Source organism: Prionailurus bengalensis, chromosome B1, assembly GCF_016509475.1.
Source record: "Prionailurus bengalensis isolate Pbe53 chromosome B1, Fcat_Pben_1.1_paternal_pri, whole genome shotgun sequence".
NCBI classification, from domain to species: domain Eukaryota; kingdom Metazoa; phylum Chordata; class Mammalia; order Carnivora; family Felidae; genus Prionailurus; species Prionailurus bengalensis.
This window is the reverse complement of record NC_057344.1, coordinates 164,954,405-164,972,087: the sequence shown is the minus strand read 5'-3', so window position 1 is coordinate 164,972,087 and position 17,683 is coordinate 164,954,405. Positions and strand designations below refer to the sequence as shown.

Genomic DNA, 17,683 nt, shown 5'->3' with positions numbered 1-17,683 from the left:
TTCCCCCTAGCTTCAAATGTGTTAAGTACAGCGGTGTAAAGTGAATTACGTTCAGTAAGTACCCAGGGTGCTAGGTATTCTGTGTACTTGATCTCATTTAATCTTAGCAACTCGGTGAGGTGGCTGAAAGGACTACTTTGCTGGTTCAGAAAGGGAGCCCGAGAAATACCTCGGGAGAAAGTTACTACACGTGATGGTTAGATGGCTACGTTTGGAGCCAGTCTGCGTGGGTTTAAGTTCACTCTGCCGTTTGCCACTTTTTCAACTTTAGACAATTACTTTCTGAATCTCAGAAGTTTTTTTGTTCTTGTTTGTTTTTACGCTTGTGAGAGGGGAGTAAAAAGTGTCCATTTCATAGGACGTGAGCTGTAGGAGGAATAAGATCTCTGTAAATACTTAGCACAGATGCTGCCGCATAGTAAGTGCCCATTAGTTAATTATTGTTGTAGAAGATTATACAGTCAGTAGTTGGCAGAGGTGAACCTGACTCCAGATCCTGGAATTTCACTACGCCATACTGTCTTATAAGGTTAGGTTTAAAAAAGTCTACTTACAAGTAAATGATTGTTGCCTGACTAACCTGCCTTTGGATGTAGTCTGGAGTGGGAGCAAAGGAGGGGCCACCTGGTGTTTGTTCCTTTTTTTTTTTTTTTTTTTGGTAGTTATCTCTACACCCAGCCCAGAGATCAAAAGTGGCATAGTCCTCCTTTTGAGCCAGCTGGACACCCTTGTTAGTTCCTCTTTTTGATTTTCATGATATTGCTCTTTATAGAATGGTTGACTTAGGTAAAAAAATTTTATCAATTTCAACCTAGATGGCTCAAATGAAGAGGTTTCAATAAAGGGACGACCTGTGTGGGTGTGAACAAGGTTAAAGGAATAAACAAGGGGTGTCAAGGGACTCACAACAGCAGGAAGCCATTTTCATCCTGGGACATTCTCTTCTTGTCGGAGGAAGGGGAGGAATTAATTCTGTACAGGAACCCAGTTAGGGTCAGAATCGTGAAGGAGGGTGGTCAGCCGGAGCCCTTACAGTGGAGGGGCAGGGCTACTGTTTGAAACAAAGTCACATTTACACATTCTCCTTAATCATTTTTTTTTTCCTAGGGTATGTTTCTTGGTCTCTCTGCCATGGCCTGGGACCGATGATTTATTACTTTCCCCTGCAAACTCTAGAACTCACTGGGCTTGAAGGTTTTGGCATAGTGTTTCTTTCTCCAATATTCCTAACGCTTACTCCTTTCTGGAAATTGGCTAACAAGAAGTGGATGCTAATCCTGTTGCGGATAATTACTATTGGTAAGATTTAAAAGTGCTTCTTGAAGGTGTTGTGTGTGTGTGTTTGTTTTTTGTTTTTTGTTTTTTGTTTTTTGTTTTTTTTTCAAAATCAAGTGAAAGTATGTACACTGTTCTTTGTATGCTAAATAATTAAATGAAAAACAAAGATCACTCTCTTACTACTGTCTTAAAGAGTTTTACTAGAACTGGAAGACTAGACCAAGAGCCAATGTCTTTTATATTTCTAACTTTTCTGTCAGATCAGAAAAGCCTAAAAAAGTCACTGAAATCAAGAGGGAGAACAGGTCAACTCTTGAAAATTTTGTGTACTTTTTTTCCAACTATGACAGAAAACTCAGCAACCATTAAAATTTGTTGAATGATACTTCATGAAAGTAGGAAAATTATGCCCAATGAACACTATAGTAAACAGAGTCAAACAAATTAGGAAAGATATTTGTAACTCTTTTGTCAAAGGGCTAATATCACTAACATGGAGTTTTTCCAAATCAATAATAAAAAGGAACAACAATTTGATAGATAACAGAGCAAAGGATATGATCAGTTTACTGGGAAAAAATGTAATTTTTTAAATATGTATTTTAAAATTAAAATGTGTAGAATACAACTTACACATACACACATATTTGTATGTAGCTTCATATGCTGGATTGCCAAAGAACAAAGTCGGGTAACACTGTATTGTAAGGATGGGAAAGTGGGTACTCAGACATTGCTGATGGGGATGTAAATTGGCACAAGTTCTGCAGACGATAATTTATCAGCATTTATCAAAATTACAAATACGTATATACCCTTTTGCTCAGCAATTCCATTTCTAGAAATATACCCTACAGATATACTTACATATGGCTTAAAATGGTAAAACTTGGGGCGCCTGAGTGGCACAGTCAGTTGGGCGTCCGACTTCAGCCAGGTCATGATCTCGCGGTCTGTGAGTTTGAGCCCCGTGTCTGGCTCTGGGCTGACGGCTCAGAGCCTGGAGCCTGTTTCAGATTCTGTGTCTCCCTCTCTCTGACCCTCCCCCATTCATGCTCTGTCTCTCCCTGTCTCAAAAAGAAATAAACGTTAAAAAATTTTTTTTTAAAAAATGGTAAAACTATAAGGCTGTTAATCATTATAGCAATATTTGTAATAGCAAGGTTAGAAATAACCTACATGTCCTATATATGGGATTGGTTAAATAAATTATGGTTTTGAAAATTGGAACACTGTAGAATACTGGGCAGCTATATAAAAGAATGAGAACATTATGTAAGGAATGGAATAGTCTTTAAATATATTATTAAGTGAAAAAAAGGAATCACTAAACAGTGTGTGCAGAATACTAACATTTGTGTAAGAAAGTTTAGATGGAAATATATTTAGTTTTTAATGCATTAAATGGCCCTAGAAGGATTTAAAAAAAAACAACAAAATCCCGATAGCATTTTAGTTACTTGAAAATGGTATCTAGACACAGACATAAAAGGGAAGCTTTGCAATACATACCTTTGGTATCTTTTAGATTCTGAATTTGAGTGTGTTATGTCGCCATTAGCAATTATCAATTAAAAATTTTGAATGTACACTTACTGTCCCAAGGAATTGAGATTATTAATATAAATAAATATTGAGAGACCTTGAAGAAGCACTGGGAGTAAAAAAGTAAGAGGGTGGGGTCATGGAAGAAAAGGTTTAGAAAACAAAAACACCAGACTGTGATCTGGTTGAATGTGTAGCTGAAAACTCCAGATGTCTCACTCTTTCTTCTGTTACAATGCAGTGCAGCCGGTTTCTCTGGAGTTTTCCAAGTGGCGTGTATTTCTTCTCTCTGGATACAGTCATTTGACTTTTTTTCAGAAACAGTGACAGGAATTACTATGAAATTGCCTTCTGCTTTTCTGTGGGCCAGTCCCCGAAGAAGGCAGAATGAGGTCAGGGCAGTGAGTTCTGTGGATACCCGCAAGGGTGGAGGACTCGGCTTCTCAAGATCTTGGGCTCCGAAAGGATAGTGATAAAGACCACTGAAAAATGCACCCTTTATGCAGACGACGTCCAGAGAAATGGAAAGACCAATCAAATGTGAAAATGTCAGCTCCAGAAATAATAGAAATGAGGCGTTCTACCCTGAGTTGAGGGTATAGTGGCCCAGCTACACTGCCTTCGGCTTACAGTACCCTCCTAGGAATTACTGTGGCCTGAGTGTTGCAGGCTTCATTTTCTCCTCACGCTCCTTGGTTGGCTTTATGGGAGTGGTCTCGTCAGTGGCACTTCTTTGTTGCCTTTGCTCAATGCTGCCTGTGTCAAGCCTTATCTACAGAGCTATTGACTGAGAGTTACTGGGGTGGTGTTTTGATTGTTTAAATCCACTTCTGGCCCAGTAACTTCTGGTGGCTGTAAGGGATGTTGATATTAATAAGTTTGGGGTGTGTATGGTATTTGGGAAGCTTCCTGTTGTTCCCATTTCACCTCCTTCCTCTCTGCCGATCCATCACTTGAGTTGAGGTGGAGTTCAATTTGAGAAAATGGAGTAGGTAGGAAAGTGATGTCGAGTTTGAGGATGAAGAGACTGTTTTGGCCAGATCCTCTTCTGGGTAGTCACTGAGCTCTGCTGATGCTAGACAGAGGCTGCTGTAAGCCGTGGTTTACCTTAAAACTCCCTTCAGATGCTGCTAAGGAAATGAAACAACTTTGTCTTTAAAGACAAAGTCCTAAGGAATCCTTATATAACGACAGAGAAGATCTGGGTGTTACATGCTATCACCTCATCTGGCACCTCAGATGTTTTGGGTTAATTACTATGTACTTAACAACAAACTAGTTCATATTCCTATTGGTTTAGGTTTTTTCTTGCCTGATAAATTTTGACCCACTAGGATGGCTCTAATCAAAAAGATAGGTAGTGATGAGTGTTGGCAAGAATATGGAGAACTTGAACCCTCACACATGACTGGTAGGAATATAAAATGGTGTAGCTGCTTTTGAAATCAGTTTGGCAGTTCCTTGAAACGTTAAGCAGAGTTCTCATATGACCTATTCCACTTCTCAGTATATACCTGAGAAAAACGAAAACCTATGTTCATATAAGACCTTGTTTGTACACAAATGTTTATAGCAGTATTATTCTTTTTTCAAAAAAAAATACAAATGTTTATTTATTTTTGAAAGAGAGAGAGAGAGAGAGAGAGTGAGCAGGGGAGGGGCAGAGAGAAGGAGACACAGAATCTGAAGCAGGCTCCAGGCTCTGAGCTGTCAGCACAGAGCCCGATGCAGGGCTCGAACTCATGAACTGCGAGATCATGAACTACGCTGAAGTTGCTTAACTGACTGAGCCACCCAGGTGCCTCCAGTGTATGATTTATATATTTATAAATGAATGATAAAATTAATAATTGTCAATGTTTTTTCTGCATCCTGATTTTAAAAAAATAGTGTTCATTTATTTTTGAGAGAGAGAGAGAGCACGCATGCATACAAGCAGGGAAGGGGCAGAGAAAGAGGGAGACACGGAATCCCAAGCAGGCTCCAGGCTCTGAGCTGTCAGCACAGAGCCTGACGTGGGGCTTGAACTCACGAACTGTGAGACCATGACCTGAGCCGAAGTCGGACACTTAACCGACTGAGCCACCCAGGCACCCCTAGCAGCATTATCCTTAGTAGCCAAAGAATGGAAACAACCCAAATGCCCATCACTGATGAATGAATGAAATGTAGTATATCCATGCAGTGGATATGATTCAGCCATAAAAAGGAACGAAGTACTCATACATGCTATAATATGGATAAGCCTTGAAAATATTCTGATTAAGTGGAAGAAGCCAGTCACAGAAGGCTACCTAGTATAGGAGTCCACTGATATGAGATGCCCAGAATGGGAAAAATCTATACGACAGGAAGTAGATTAGTGATTGCCAGGGGCTGGGGCAGTAGGGAGGAGGAAAAGGGAGTTTCTTTTTGGGGTGGTGAAAATATCCTGGAATTAGTGGTAATAGTTGCACAACTTTGTGAATATATTAGAAGCCATTGAATTGTACACTTGAACGTAGTGAACGTATTGTTAAGAATGACATCACAAAAAATTAAAAATTGTTTAATTTATACACACAAGTCCATATTTATCTGTCTGGGTGTAGAGATGGTGTCAGATGCAACAGTTATCGAATGCAGATCATTTTGTTCCAGTGCATGATTGCCGGAAATGTTGAGCTCTCCTTAATTTGTTTGTAGGCAGCATCGCCTCCTTCCAGGCTCCAAATGCCAGAGTTCGGCTAGTGGTCCTTGCCCTTGGAGTGTCTTCCTCGTTGATAGTACAAGCTGTGACATGGTGGACAGGAAGTGGCTTACAAAGGTATGGTATCTTATATCCATCGACAAAGGTTCGTATCTTAAACAAGTGTGATCATTTACCAAAGGGAAAGTTGGGACCAGGAATTTAAGTGATAGTTTTTACTTTGCATACAGCTTCTAGAAGTCTCACTTTTTCCCCCTTTTCACAAAATCGGAATGCGAATACTTGCCATCAGTCTCCACGATGTTTTGAGAATTAGGAAATTGCAACAAGTTGCCTAGGTAATGGGCTTTATAAAGACTGAAGATGAAGGCATGTTCATTACTGAAAATTACCAACAGGGCTACTTTATAGACTCATTCTATGAAACTATGAAATTCACTCTGACCATGGTACATTGAAAGCACATAAAAAGTTATTAAAAATACTTTTGTTCTTACAGGTACCTCAGAATCTGGGGATTCATCTTAGGACAGATTCTTCTTCTTGTTCTCCGCATATGGTACACTTCACTAAATCCAATCTGGAGTTATCAGATGTCCAACAGAGTGATACTGACATTAAGTACCATAGCTACACTTGATCGCATTTACACAGGTAAGCGTACGCCCAATTTATTTAGGGATCTGCTCTCTTGCATAGTTTACTTATATCTGAATGGAACACATCTTGAAAAGATAAGAAGTCTTTCTGCATTTTGCCTCTGTTTCAATTTTTTGCTCCCTCTGAAAGAGTAACCAGCACAGCCAGTGGATTATTATCTAAGCAGAAGGCACCTTTTCCTTGCCAGAACCGAGGATGAAAATAATAAGCCATTTCTGGCTTGTATCAGTGCGGAGTGGGAGAGTAAACCAGGCTTGAGACTCCCAGCTGGCTTTCAGTTTGTCTTTCTCCCCTCTCCCTCTGGATGGGGCTGAGGGATGAGACCCTTCGTCTCTCTTCCTCCACACTGACCCCAGTATATGTCTAACACTGAGAAGTTATTCATGAGCAGGGGCTCTGGGAACTATCTGGGTTTTTTGTTTTTTGTTTCTTTTTTTCTTTTCTGGGAGTCTGAAGATGTTTAAGCTCCAAGTCTGAAGATTGCAAAAGAAAGGAAATCTTGCATATTTGTACCAAATCACCTGTCTCTCTTTGGAGCTGACTTTCTCAGAGACATACACATCCCCAGCTTGCATATTTACCCCATATGCTAACTTGAGATCCTTCTGAAAAGAAGGGAGAAGTGTTACTAGATTCTGGTTAACTTGCACCTGGCTTTTTGTGTGAGTCTCAGTGAGTCACTGTTCTTTTGTCAATACAAGGAGAAATCTCACAGATTAATGGAAGTTTAGAGGGTTTTGGCTCAGCATGAACAAAGTGCTTGTATAACCCGCCTCTCGCCCCAATTTTGGCATGAAACAGGGACAGTGAGAACAAGGGAACATCATTCAAGGATATTGGTCAAGTGACATTACTATTAGAACATTTAGAACTCAGTCTGGTGCCCTAATATGCTTTATGTTTCATAAAACACTAACATTGAAAGGTGGAAACTCAGGCAGCAAATTTCACAGGTACAGGCTGATAAGGATCTGAACTTCAGGGTATCATTTACATTTCCTGACTTGAGTTTTCTTTTTTCTCACCTCTGTTTTAATTTATGTGACCCAGTTGTTGGTCCCTTCCTGTTTTTGCCCCGTACCTCATTTACAAAACCCCAGACTCCTCATCAGTTTCCCCAGAATATCAGATCACACCAGGCAATTTTGTAGTTTTCGTGAAGATTTGCTGGGTCCTGGGAGAGGGGTCCCCGACCAGAGTCCACAGCAGTGGTGCTCCGCAAATTCAGTTTAGGTCTCCCTCTTCCCCACCCAAAGACTGCTCAGTCTCTAGGCCCTGGCCTCCTTTGTCTTCACCACCCTTCCCATCATCCCTGTGGGTCACAGCTCTGCTTCTCTCCCTCTGACTCCTTTATTGGCAGAATGGCTTTCCTCCTCCTCATGAAACAGACCTTAAGACTTTCTTCTGTCCTGCAGAGAGCTTCCCAGTAGCACGGGCCATCAGCCCAGCAGGCTGTCTGTTCTTACAAAGACATTCTCCTGCCAGCATTTTCTCCGGTTGTTGCGTTTTTGTGTGTGAAGTCATTGATGCAGTGAAATGAGACCTCTTGGTGAAACAGCCCTGGGAAGTAGGGAATAGTTAGGGACACAGGTGGTGGAGTTGGTCTGCCTAAGCTCTCTTTACCAGCTGTATGATCTTGGACAAGTGACTTGTTCTCTCTGGGCCTCAGTTTTTGGATCTACTAAATGGGTCTAGTAACATAGGTTACCTTGTAAAGTTGTTGCGAGGATTAAATGAGTTCCTATCAAAGGCTAGGAAGAGACCTGAAACTCAGGAACTGCTCAGTAAGTGTACGACTATTACCCTGGGTGCACAGTGGGGTAGGTGAGAGCCCTCTTTGGGGGTGGGGGGAAGGCGGGGACATGGCCTGGTGTTCTGGGGGAAGGCGGGGACATGGCCTGGTGTCCTGAATATGTTCCACTCAAGTAGGACTGCATCTGTTCCCTCAACATACCAGTCACTTTTCCTGTATATGTATATATATTTTAATTTTTTTTTGACGTTTATTTTTGAGACAGAGAGAGACAGAGCATGAACAGGGGAGGGTCAGAGAGAGGGAGACACAGAATCTGAAACAGGCTCCAGGCTCTGAGCTGTCAGCACAGAGCCTGACGTGGGGCTCAAACTCACGGACTGCGAGATCATGACCTGAGCCAACGTAGGCCACTTAACCGACTGAGCCACCCAGGTGCCCCTTCCTGTATATGTTTTTGTTCACACTGTTAACTTCACATGAAGTAGAGAACTCACTGCATTTTCCCTTGTGAAATCCCAAAATGCTTGGTTCTCCCCAAAGCATTCCTGATCTAGCCTGCCTGAAATCATCTCTCACACCAACTAGCTCTCAGCACGTTCCGCTTTGTATTACAGTGCCACATCTCGTCTTCCCTTCTAAAATAAGCTCCTTGAAGCCAGATACCATTTCTTGCTTGCTGCAAGTCTGTGAAATATAGAGGGTACATTTTCATGTAATTGACCATTTCCCATTTTTTATCCTAGATGGCGACTGCAGTAAGCCAGAGGGGAAAAATACTGGAGTGGCAGTCAAGGGCGTGGCCTCCAGACCTACCTGGTGCCTGGCAGGGGCTGCCTTTGGCAGTCTCGTGTTCCTCACCCACTGGATTTTTGGAGAGGTCTCGCTTGTTTCCAGATGGGCCGTGAGTGGGCACCCCCATCCAGGACCAGATCCTAACCCATTTGGGTGAGTGTCGGTTTGGAAGCCCTCAAGGAATTGGCTATTAAAGTTGAAGGAAGAAATACTTCTTTTGTTGAGCAGCTAGATCTGCGCCAGCCAGGTATTTCATATTCCACTTTCCCTAGATAGCAACAATGTTGCATGACGTTACTGCGTACTGTGGAGGGTGTTTGTCCCGGTGCTGAAGAGTTGCTAGAAAGCAGACGATGGAGGGCTGAAGGTTGTGCCCGGCCAAGTAAGGTTTTGGGAGCTCCTGCTTGGGTGCTCTGAAGAGTTTCCACATGGGGGAGCATTCTCAGGGGCAGAGAAGACATGCTGTTGCCATTTCCTTCAGACCCCTCCTTACTTACGGGCATTTGATGGGACGAGACCACGGTGCCCTGATGAGAGAAAACAGGTTGGCAGCCTGGGCATCGATCTCTATTCTCTGCGAGGGAGGGACGCCCAGAGAGATCTCTGCATCCTGTGATATTTTGGGACTTGCTCCAACCATGGGGCACCCAGGGAGTCAGCAGTCTTGAGATTAAGTGTCGGAACCAGCATATGCCTGGTCCTCATTAACCCCGTCTCTACCCTTTGGGATATGTCTTTCCTCCTGTGTTCAGGCCCAGCCTTTCATGTACAAAGATTGGAGGAACCTTTAAAACATCTGCCTCAGATAACTGTTTGCTCTTACAGTGTGGAGGTTCCCACATTTGGCAAATGCCTGGTGGATCCTTCCCCAGCAGACATGAGAGCATACCCCCAGGTGTCCAGGTCTGGACTCAGAAGTCCCCAGTCCCCAAACACGTTCGTCTTCCTCCATGCCTTGCTTCACCCTTCCTAGCTATCACTCCGTCATCCAAGCCAGAAACCAGGAACCAGAAACCATCCCAGCCAGAAACTCCTACAACTGTGTCTTTCTCATTTTCTGTGTCTATTTGGCATTAAGTCTAGTCAATTCTACTACTTCTCTCAGATCTATCCCTTCCCCTGCGATCCCCACCCTATCTGCCTCTGTGGAGCCCTCACCATCTTTCATCTAGGCTTCCTCTCTTGCCTCTTCATGGTCTCTCTTCAGTGTGGCCTTCTCTGCACTGCCCCCACTAGCCCCGCCCCCAGTGAACTCTCCGGAAATGCACATCTAACTCCATCACTCCCTGGCTTAGAACCTTTAAGTGGTGTTTCCATACGAGGTCATGTGAGACAGGATCTGTTCCCCTACCCCTCTTACTTTTACAGACACTTCCTACCTTATCCTCATGCTTCATCTGGGCTGAAATCACTTCCAGTTTCCTAGAAGTGCTGGACTGTTCCAGGCCTTTGTCTGCAAGTATGTGCTCTTCCCTCTGTCTGGCTGCCTTCTATGCCTTGGTGTCCTGGCAAGCTCTTGCTCACCCCTCTAAACCCAGCTCAAGCATCTGCTCTGTGAAGTCTTCTCTGATTATCCCAAGGGTTCCTTTATGCTACATACTACCTTAAATTCCACCCTTACCCTCTTCTGTCTTTTATTATTATTGTGTATTACAATTTTAAAAAACATTACAGTTAGGGGCGCTTGGGTGGCTCAGCCAGTTAGTTAAGCATCTGACTTAGGCTCAGGTCATAATCTCACAGTACGTGGGCTCGAGCCCTACATCGGGCTCTATGCTGGCAGCTTGGAGCCTGGAGCCTGGAGCCTGCTTCAAATTCTGTATCTCTCTCTGTTCCTCCCCCATTCGTGCTCTGTCTCTCTCTCTCTCTCTCCTTCAAAAATAAATAAAAACATTAATAAAAAAAATTTAAAAAAGACCATTACAGTTATTTTAGATCTTCCTGCTAGACAGTAAGCAACTTGAGGGCAGGGAATGGGAAAAAGAACTACTATTTATGATTTAACTCTGTCAGGCATGGAGCCAGGAAGTTTCCATATGTTAGCTCATTCACAGTTTGTATCTTTTGATCCTGGATGCCTTCGCATATTTGGGAGGAAGGGAAAGAAGGAAGAAAGGCACAAAGGAAGAGAAGGGAAGGGGTTTCTTCCCATGCATCAAAGCTTTGTTTCGAAAATTCCCTTTAAAAATAGGCATTGGTTATATGAAACAGCAAAGGGAGAATTGGGCCAGGACCCCGAGGCCAGGCTTGAGGGCTGGAGTCCTGCTCAGCCAACAGTAACTCATCATTCGACTGTGGACGAGTCACGTCGTGTCCCTGGCTTTGTTTTTCTCACCTGTAGAATGAGGGGCTTTTTTGGTAGACGTGTTGTAATTCTGTCTGTTGAAGGGAGGCATTGAAGATGGAGATGTAGCTCATGGGACCAGCATTTCCCCAACTGTGTTCTGTGGGACACTGGTGTCTTGGGATGTTGATAGATACCCTGAGAGAAAAAGGCAACTGTCTCCTAAATCTGCACTTCGTATTCCTCTCTTTGTGATTCACAATGCACATCCGCAGACGAGAGACCTCCTGGGAGTTTCTCAAACTTATTTGAAAATAGAATTCCCGGGCACCTGGTTGGCTCAGTTGGTTAAACATCCGACTCTCGATTTTGGCTCAGGTCATGAGTTTACCGTCGTGAGATGGGGCCCCACGTAGGGCTCCTAAGCTCCGCTGAGCATGGAGCCTGCTTGAGATTCTCTCTCCCTGTCTCTCTCGCTCTGCTCCCCCCCGCCAACTTGTGTGCGCTCTCTTTCTCCCTCCAAAAAAAAAAAAAAAAAAAAAAGTAGAATTCCTCTTTTAGAACACCTGTTAACATCTCATAAAATTAGTGTTTCTCAGAACCCTGCTGGAGAAATGTTGCATTAGGCTTTCATGAGTCATGACCATCGTAGTAGAAATCGCTTTCTAAAATCCATAAGAGATTGCATCCCAGGTAAGTGTTGATGTGGTAAAGAGGTGAGGGATGGGAGAAGGGTGAGGGAGGGGCCCAGAGCGTACTGACGGGACGTTGGGAAGCCGAAGGATCAGTGCTGATGGTAGACCCCGAGAGAATGAGGGAGCTAGATAAACTGTGTCTTCCTCATGCTTCCAGTTTCCCATCAGCCCGCCCCAGTGCTCCCGGCCTTGGGACTCTTACCACTAGTGCTTTCCGCCTTCTGATATCCTGAATTATTTATTAATTGTGTTTACTGTCTGTTCCTCCCTCACTGGAATGGGAGCCCTCGGGAGGAAAGGGATGTTTGTTCATGGATGTATCCCAAGCCCCTAGAACACAGCCTGCACATAGTAGGTCCTCGTAAACATTTGTCGTTGAATTGGGGATACAAAAAAATCAACAGTGTCCTCCACCGCCTTTTTTCACATCTGGTCTTCTGTAGACCCAGGGTGATCCTTCACCTTGGAAGTGGGGGTGGGCAGGATAGTAGCCGAGAGCCTCACTCCAGGGCCTGATGACCTTTTTTGGTTTCTGAGTCCTAGCAGGGCTGCTGTGTATGACCTCCGACAGGTTATTTAAGTGCTCTTTCCCCCAGTGTCTGCCTCTGCAAAATGGGAATAATAAGAGCATCTACCTTAGAGACTTGGGAAGATTGAGAGCCTAATAAGATGCAGAAGTCTCTTTTTTTTTTTTTAACGTTTATTTATTCTTGAGACAGAGAGAGACAGAGCATGAACGGGGGAGGGCTAGAGAGAGAGAGGGAGACACAGAATCTGAAACAGGCTTCAGGCTCTGAGCCATCAGCCCAGAGCCTGACGCAGGGCTCGAACTCACAGACCGTGAGATCGTGACCCGGGCTGAAGTCGGACGCTCAACTGACTGAGCCACCCAGGCGCCCCAAGATGCAAAAGTCTTAAAGCAGTGCATGGGAGGTAGTAAGTGCTGTGTTTTTTAGCTTAGTTTATGTTGTAGCTATTTAATTGAGTGCCACGTGGTAGCTATTATTGCTTCTGGATATTCCCCTAAAGTGGAGTTACATTTTTTGATTCCTCCTCCTGCAAGTTTTTGCCGAAGTAGCAAAAGAATGAAGCAGTTTGTGGTTGTTTTAAAACTCACACAACTGTCGATTATTTATACAGTTGACAGCAGTCCCAGAAAGGCCCAGACTGTTTTGAGGCAGAGGAAGGAAAAAGAGGCAAACTAAATAGAAACGATTCCCAGTGACTTTTTCTCTTTGTCTTCGGCAGAGTTGTCACATGTCACATGTTACAGGGCCAATATGGGCTATAATAGTCTGAGAATACTCAATCGCCGTGAAAGATCGAAGATATCATTTATTTCAAGTCTGAGTTGCTATTACTTCAGTGTTCTTTTTTCTTGATTTTTGATGTTTGTTTATTTTAAAAACGTTTAATGTTTATTTTTGAGAGACAGAGAGAGACAGAATGGGAGTGAGGGAGGAACAGAGAGAGAGAGGGAGACACAGAATCTGAAGCAGACTCCAGGCCCTGAGCTGTCAGCACAGAGCCCGATGTGGGGCTCAAACTCACAAGCAGTGAGACCATGACCTGAGCCGAAGTTGGATGCGCCACCCGGGTGCCCCAATGTTTTATTTATTTTTGAGAGAGAGAGGGAAAGAGAGAGAGCACGTGCCCACATGCGTGCACACCTGAGCTGGGGAGTGGCAGTAAAAGAGTGGGAGACACAGAATCCAAAGCAGGCTCCAGGCTCTGAGCTGTCAGCACAGAGTCCGGCTGGGGAATCGAACTCCGGAATGGTGAGGTCATGACCTGGGCTGAGGTTGGACACTTAACCGACTGAGCCACCCGGCTACCCCTCAATGTTCTGACTGGATATAATATTGGTTTTCAATGAGCTCTCATTATCTCACTGGGTTTTTTCACACTCATATTATCTCTTGGATGTACCCAGAGGTAGGAGATGTATTTTCTATTTGGGACAATAAAATATTAATGATGGTAGATGTCCTACAGCACATTATTTTCTTACAGAGGTGCAGTTCTGCTGAGCTTGGCGAGCGGATTGATGCTCTCAGCTTGTTCATGGTTTCCTGGTACCAGTTTACTCTGGTGGGTCACAGGTACGTGGGTTTACCTGTACGTGTCTGTGCCCGGCATTCCGCTCAGTTGACAATTTACTTCCTCCTCCTTCATTACCTCTCTCCTCCTATAGCGGCCATACTGCCACCTCACGGTGCTCACATACTCTCCCCCATCTCCCAAACAAGGCATGTGTGTCAGTAGCAGTTTTTTTTAAGTTTATTTATTTATTCTGAGAGAGAGGGAGAGAGAGTGCGTGCGCCTGAGGGCGGAAGGGCAGAGAGAAAGAATCCCAAGCAGGCTCCGCGCTGTCAGCACAGAGCCCGTCTTAGGGCTCAAACTCAAGAACTGTGAGATCATGACCTGAGCCGAAATCAAGAGTCAGAGGCTTAGCCGACCCAGCTACCCAGGCGCCCCTGTTTCTACTGCAGGTCTGAGAAGATGGAAGTCAGACATTACCGCATTGCCAGACCTCTTGCCCTCTCCAAGATTCCCTGCTTCTCTGGTTTTCAGGAATGCCCTCCTGAGCTTCTCACCTCTCGACTTACCTTTGGGGTCCACGTTTGCTTATTCAAGGCTGGGACCCTCCACTCCCAGTCACACTGGTTAGGATTACAGGATATTGATGGAAGCCATCATATGTTAGGAGCAACTACTTATTTTTATGATTGACTATTTTATTACTATGCCTGAATTACATCACTCCTCTCCCTTCCCCTTAAAAGGCAGAAAGTGGTTAGAGTTGGTTTTAGTGTTCAATAAAAAACTCCGCACTCTGTAACAGAGCAGTGAACTTGGTCTCTGTGAAGAGAGATGCCCTCTTACATGTTCATTAACCAGGTGATTCAGAGTGTTGCACTGGATGCCCTGTGTGGGTTCGAGACTGTGGATTGGTAATAGAAGGTGTGGATCGACGAACGTAATGAGGAAATTTCTTTACGTCCTAAGTGCCGTTACTCTTGGATGGAGACATATGTGTAATTCATTTTTTTAAAACTATATTTTAATGTTTATTTATTTTTGAGAGAGACAGAGACAGAGTGTGAGCAGGGAAGGGGCAGAGAGAGAGGGAGACATAGAATCTGAAGCGGGCTCCAGGCTCTGAGTTATCAGCACAGAGCCTGACGCAAGGCTCGAACCCGCAAACTATGAGATCTTGACCTGAGCCAAAGTGGGACGCTTAACCGACTAAGCCACCCAGGCGCCCTGACATATGTGTAATTTGAATAGATTGGCTCATTTAATGAAGTTAGCCAGGTCCTCGTCGTCCTGGAGCGTCACGAGCAAAGTGTTGTAGTCGTGTTGAGCCCTTTTTACTTGCACATGTGTTTTGTGGTAGGCATTCTCTATGGCGTCTGTGGAAGTTAGTATGAATAGAATTTAAGAGTAACCTTTCTTATCAGAGAGATGCCTCATGAGATTCCTCAAGAAAAGGGCCAGATACTTTTGTAAATGCTGAGTTTGCAATGAGCATATATAGCTTCTTAATCTCTATGCAGTTGGGGAAAGGAACATGAAATACATCGGAGGTTTGTTCAGCCCTGATGTCATGCCTATTTTCATGGAATATAAGGAAAATGCTTACTGGGTAGGTAATTGGCAGCTTAATTTTAAACATGGAAAACTGGGGGCCCCAGAAACCTACATTGTCAGTTAAAAGACAGAAAAGCTGTGAACCTATAGTGTTATGCTTATACTTATTTCCCGAGATAAGTAGAGTCAAACCTAATGTAGTTTTGCTGTCTCTCTGAAGTGTTAAAAAGTAGTTTAAAAGACTTCAGGGCCAAGCAGATTTGAAGCTTCTAATGGGCTTTAAATCTTGGTGGCAATTAAATTACTAAAATCAAAGTTCTATTAAAAGAAAAAACAGATGTGCCAAACGTATTGATAGGACCCCGGTGTATTTTACAGTGTTCCTATAATTTTATTGTATGAAAAATCTGATCTATTGAAAACTAACATGTTAGTTATTATAAATAGTACTGGAATATTCAGTTACTATTAATTCTGCTTGGTGTCGTGGCACCTGGGTGGCCCAGTCAGTTAGGCATCCGACTCTTGATTTCGGCTCAGGTCATGATCTCATGGTTCGTGGCCTTGGGCCCTGCATCAGGCTCTGAGCTGGAAGTGCAGAACCTGCTTGAGATTCTCTCTCTCTTCTTCTCTCTCTCTGCCCCTCCCCTGATTGCTCTCTCTCTAAAGTAAATAAACTTAAAAAAATAATTCTGCTTGGTGTCTTAGATGTTGTAAAGATTTGGAGGACGTTATTTGGAAGGACTCAGTCTCCAACACAAAACAGTTAAGGTATAGAGGTAAGTGAAGAAGGCAAAGTGACCAACAGTGTGGGTCATATGCCACCACTGGTATAGAGGTTCCTGGTGGCTCAGTCAGTTAAGCGTCCGACTTTAGCTCAGGTCACGATCTTGCGGTCCGTGAGTTCGAGCCCCACGTCGGGCTCTGGGCTGACAGCTCGGAGCCTGGAGTCTGCTTCCGGTTTTGTGTCTCCCTCTCTCTCTGCCCCTCCCCCATTCATGCTCTGTCTCTCCCTGTCTCAAAAATAAATAAACGTTAAAAAAATATATATATATATAGCCTATTTAAAAATATAAATTAAAAATAAAAACAGTAATAGTCAAGGGAATTTGAGAAGATGTTTTCTTTCCCTCCAGACAATTCTTTGTAATAGAAACAACAAAGTCATTCTAATGTCTTTCGTTTGGAATATGAACTCAGGAATCATTGTTTTTAAAAAATAGCCTTTGTAAGCTGGTAAACAGGAAAAAGTCACTCTCACTAATCATTAGAAAAGTGAAACTCAAAATGTGATACTGTTCTCATCTTTAATTTGGTAAAGATTTTTAGAAAGGAATAATTCTGCAGGGTTCAAAAGGTGAGACTTCTGGCAAGTCTTTTTTTTTTTTTTTTTTTACAGTTTATTTATTTATTATTTACTTGGGGAGGGGGGAGGGAGGAGTAGGGGATGGGCAGAGAGAGAGAAGGAGAGAGAGAAACCCAAGCAGGTTCCGTGCTGTTAGCACAAAGCCTGATGCAGGGCTCGAATTCACGAACTGTGAGATCGTGACCTAAGTTGAAACCAGGAGTCAGATGCTCAACTAACTGAGCATCCAGGTGCCCCAGCAAGGTTTCTTAACCTTTCACAAAAGCAGTTGCCCATAATTAATGATTCTTTAAAATGCTTTTACCTCCTAACACAGTACTTATACTTCAAAAAAAAATTTTTTTTAGTGTTTATTTTTGAGAGAGAGAGAGACAGAGGATGAGTGGGTGGGGGAGGGACAGAGAGAGAGAGCGCACAAGAGAGACAGAATTCGAAGCAGGGTCCAGGCTCTGAGCTGTCAGCACAGAGCCTGATGCAGGGCTCGAACTTGTGAACCGTGAGATCATGACCTGAGGTGAAGTCGGACACTTAACCGACTGAGCCACCCAGGCACCCCAGTACTTGTACTTTTTAGACTCTTTTTAAAGGACTATTTTAAGGAAATGAGTGGAGATGTAGTAAGAGATTATTAACAAAAGAAAGATATTCCTCACAGCATTGGAAGCTTCATAAATGGCCAACAATAAGAAAATGGTTGCTTGTATTGTGGATTATCTACTGGATGGTATATATGCATAAAAATGATTTAGAAAAAAACACGAATAATGTGAGAAGATGTTCTCAGTATAATGTTACATAAAAAGAAGAATATAATCTTCAACAAGTGGTATTGTTCCGTTAGTATAAAAATATTTTCATATGTACATAAAACAAGACTTAAGGGAAAATACATAGGAGTACTGGCTGTGATCAGCTCAGTCTTAGACAATTCTTTTTTTTTTTTTTTGGCAATTCTTTTTTTTTTTTTTTTTTCCAACGTTTATTTATTTTTGGGACAGAGAGGGACAGAGCATGAACAGGGGAG

The 17,683-nt window shown here is 43.3% G+C and overlaps 1 protein-coding gene across 2 annotated transcripts in view; it reads left to right on the top strand.

The window, feature by feature from the left end:
• Positions 1–17,683, top strand: part of CWH43 (cell wall biogenesis 43 C-terminal homolog) — a 57,406-nt gene that overhangs the window by 819 nt on the left and 38,904 nt on the right. For both annotated transcript variants that reach the window (XM_043572690.1, XM_043572691.1), the window contains exons 2-6: positions 1,108–1,299; positions 5,509–5,629; positions 6,012–6,166; positions 8,672–8,873; positions 13,713–13,801. In XM_043572690.1, the coding sequence (XP_043428625.1) occupies positions 1,108–1,299; positions 5,509–5,629; positions 6,012–6,166; positions 8,672–8,873; positions 13,713–13,801 (759 nt within the window). The remainder of the gene's footprint in view (positions 1–1,107; positions 1,300–5,508; positions 5,630–6,011; positions 6,167–8,671; positions 8,874–13,712; positions 13,802–17,683) is intronic.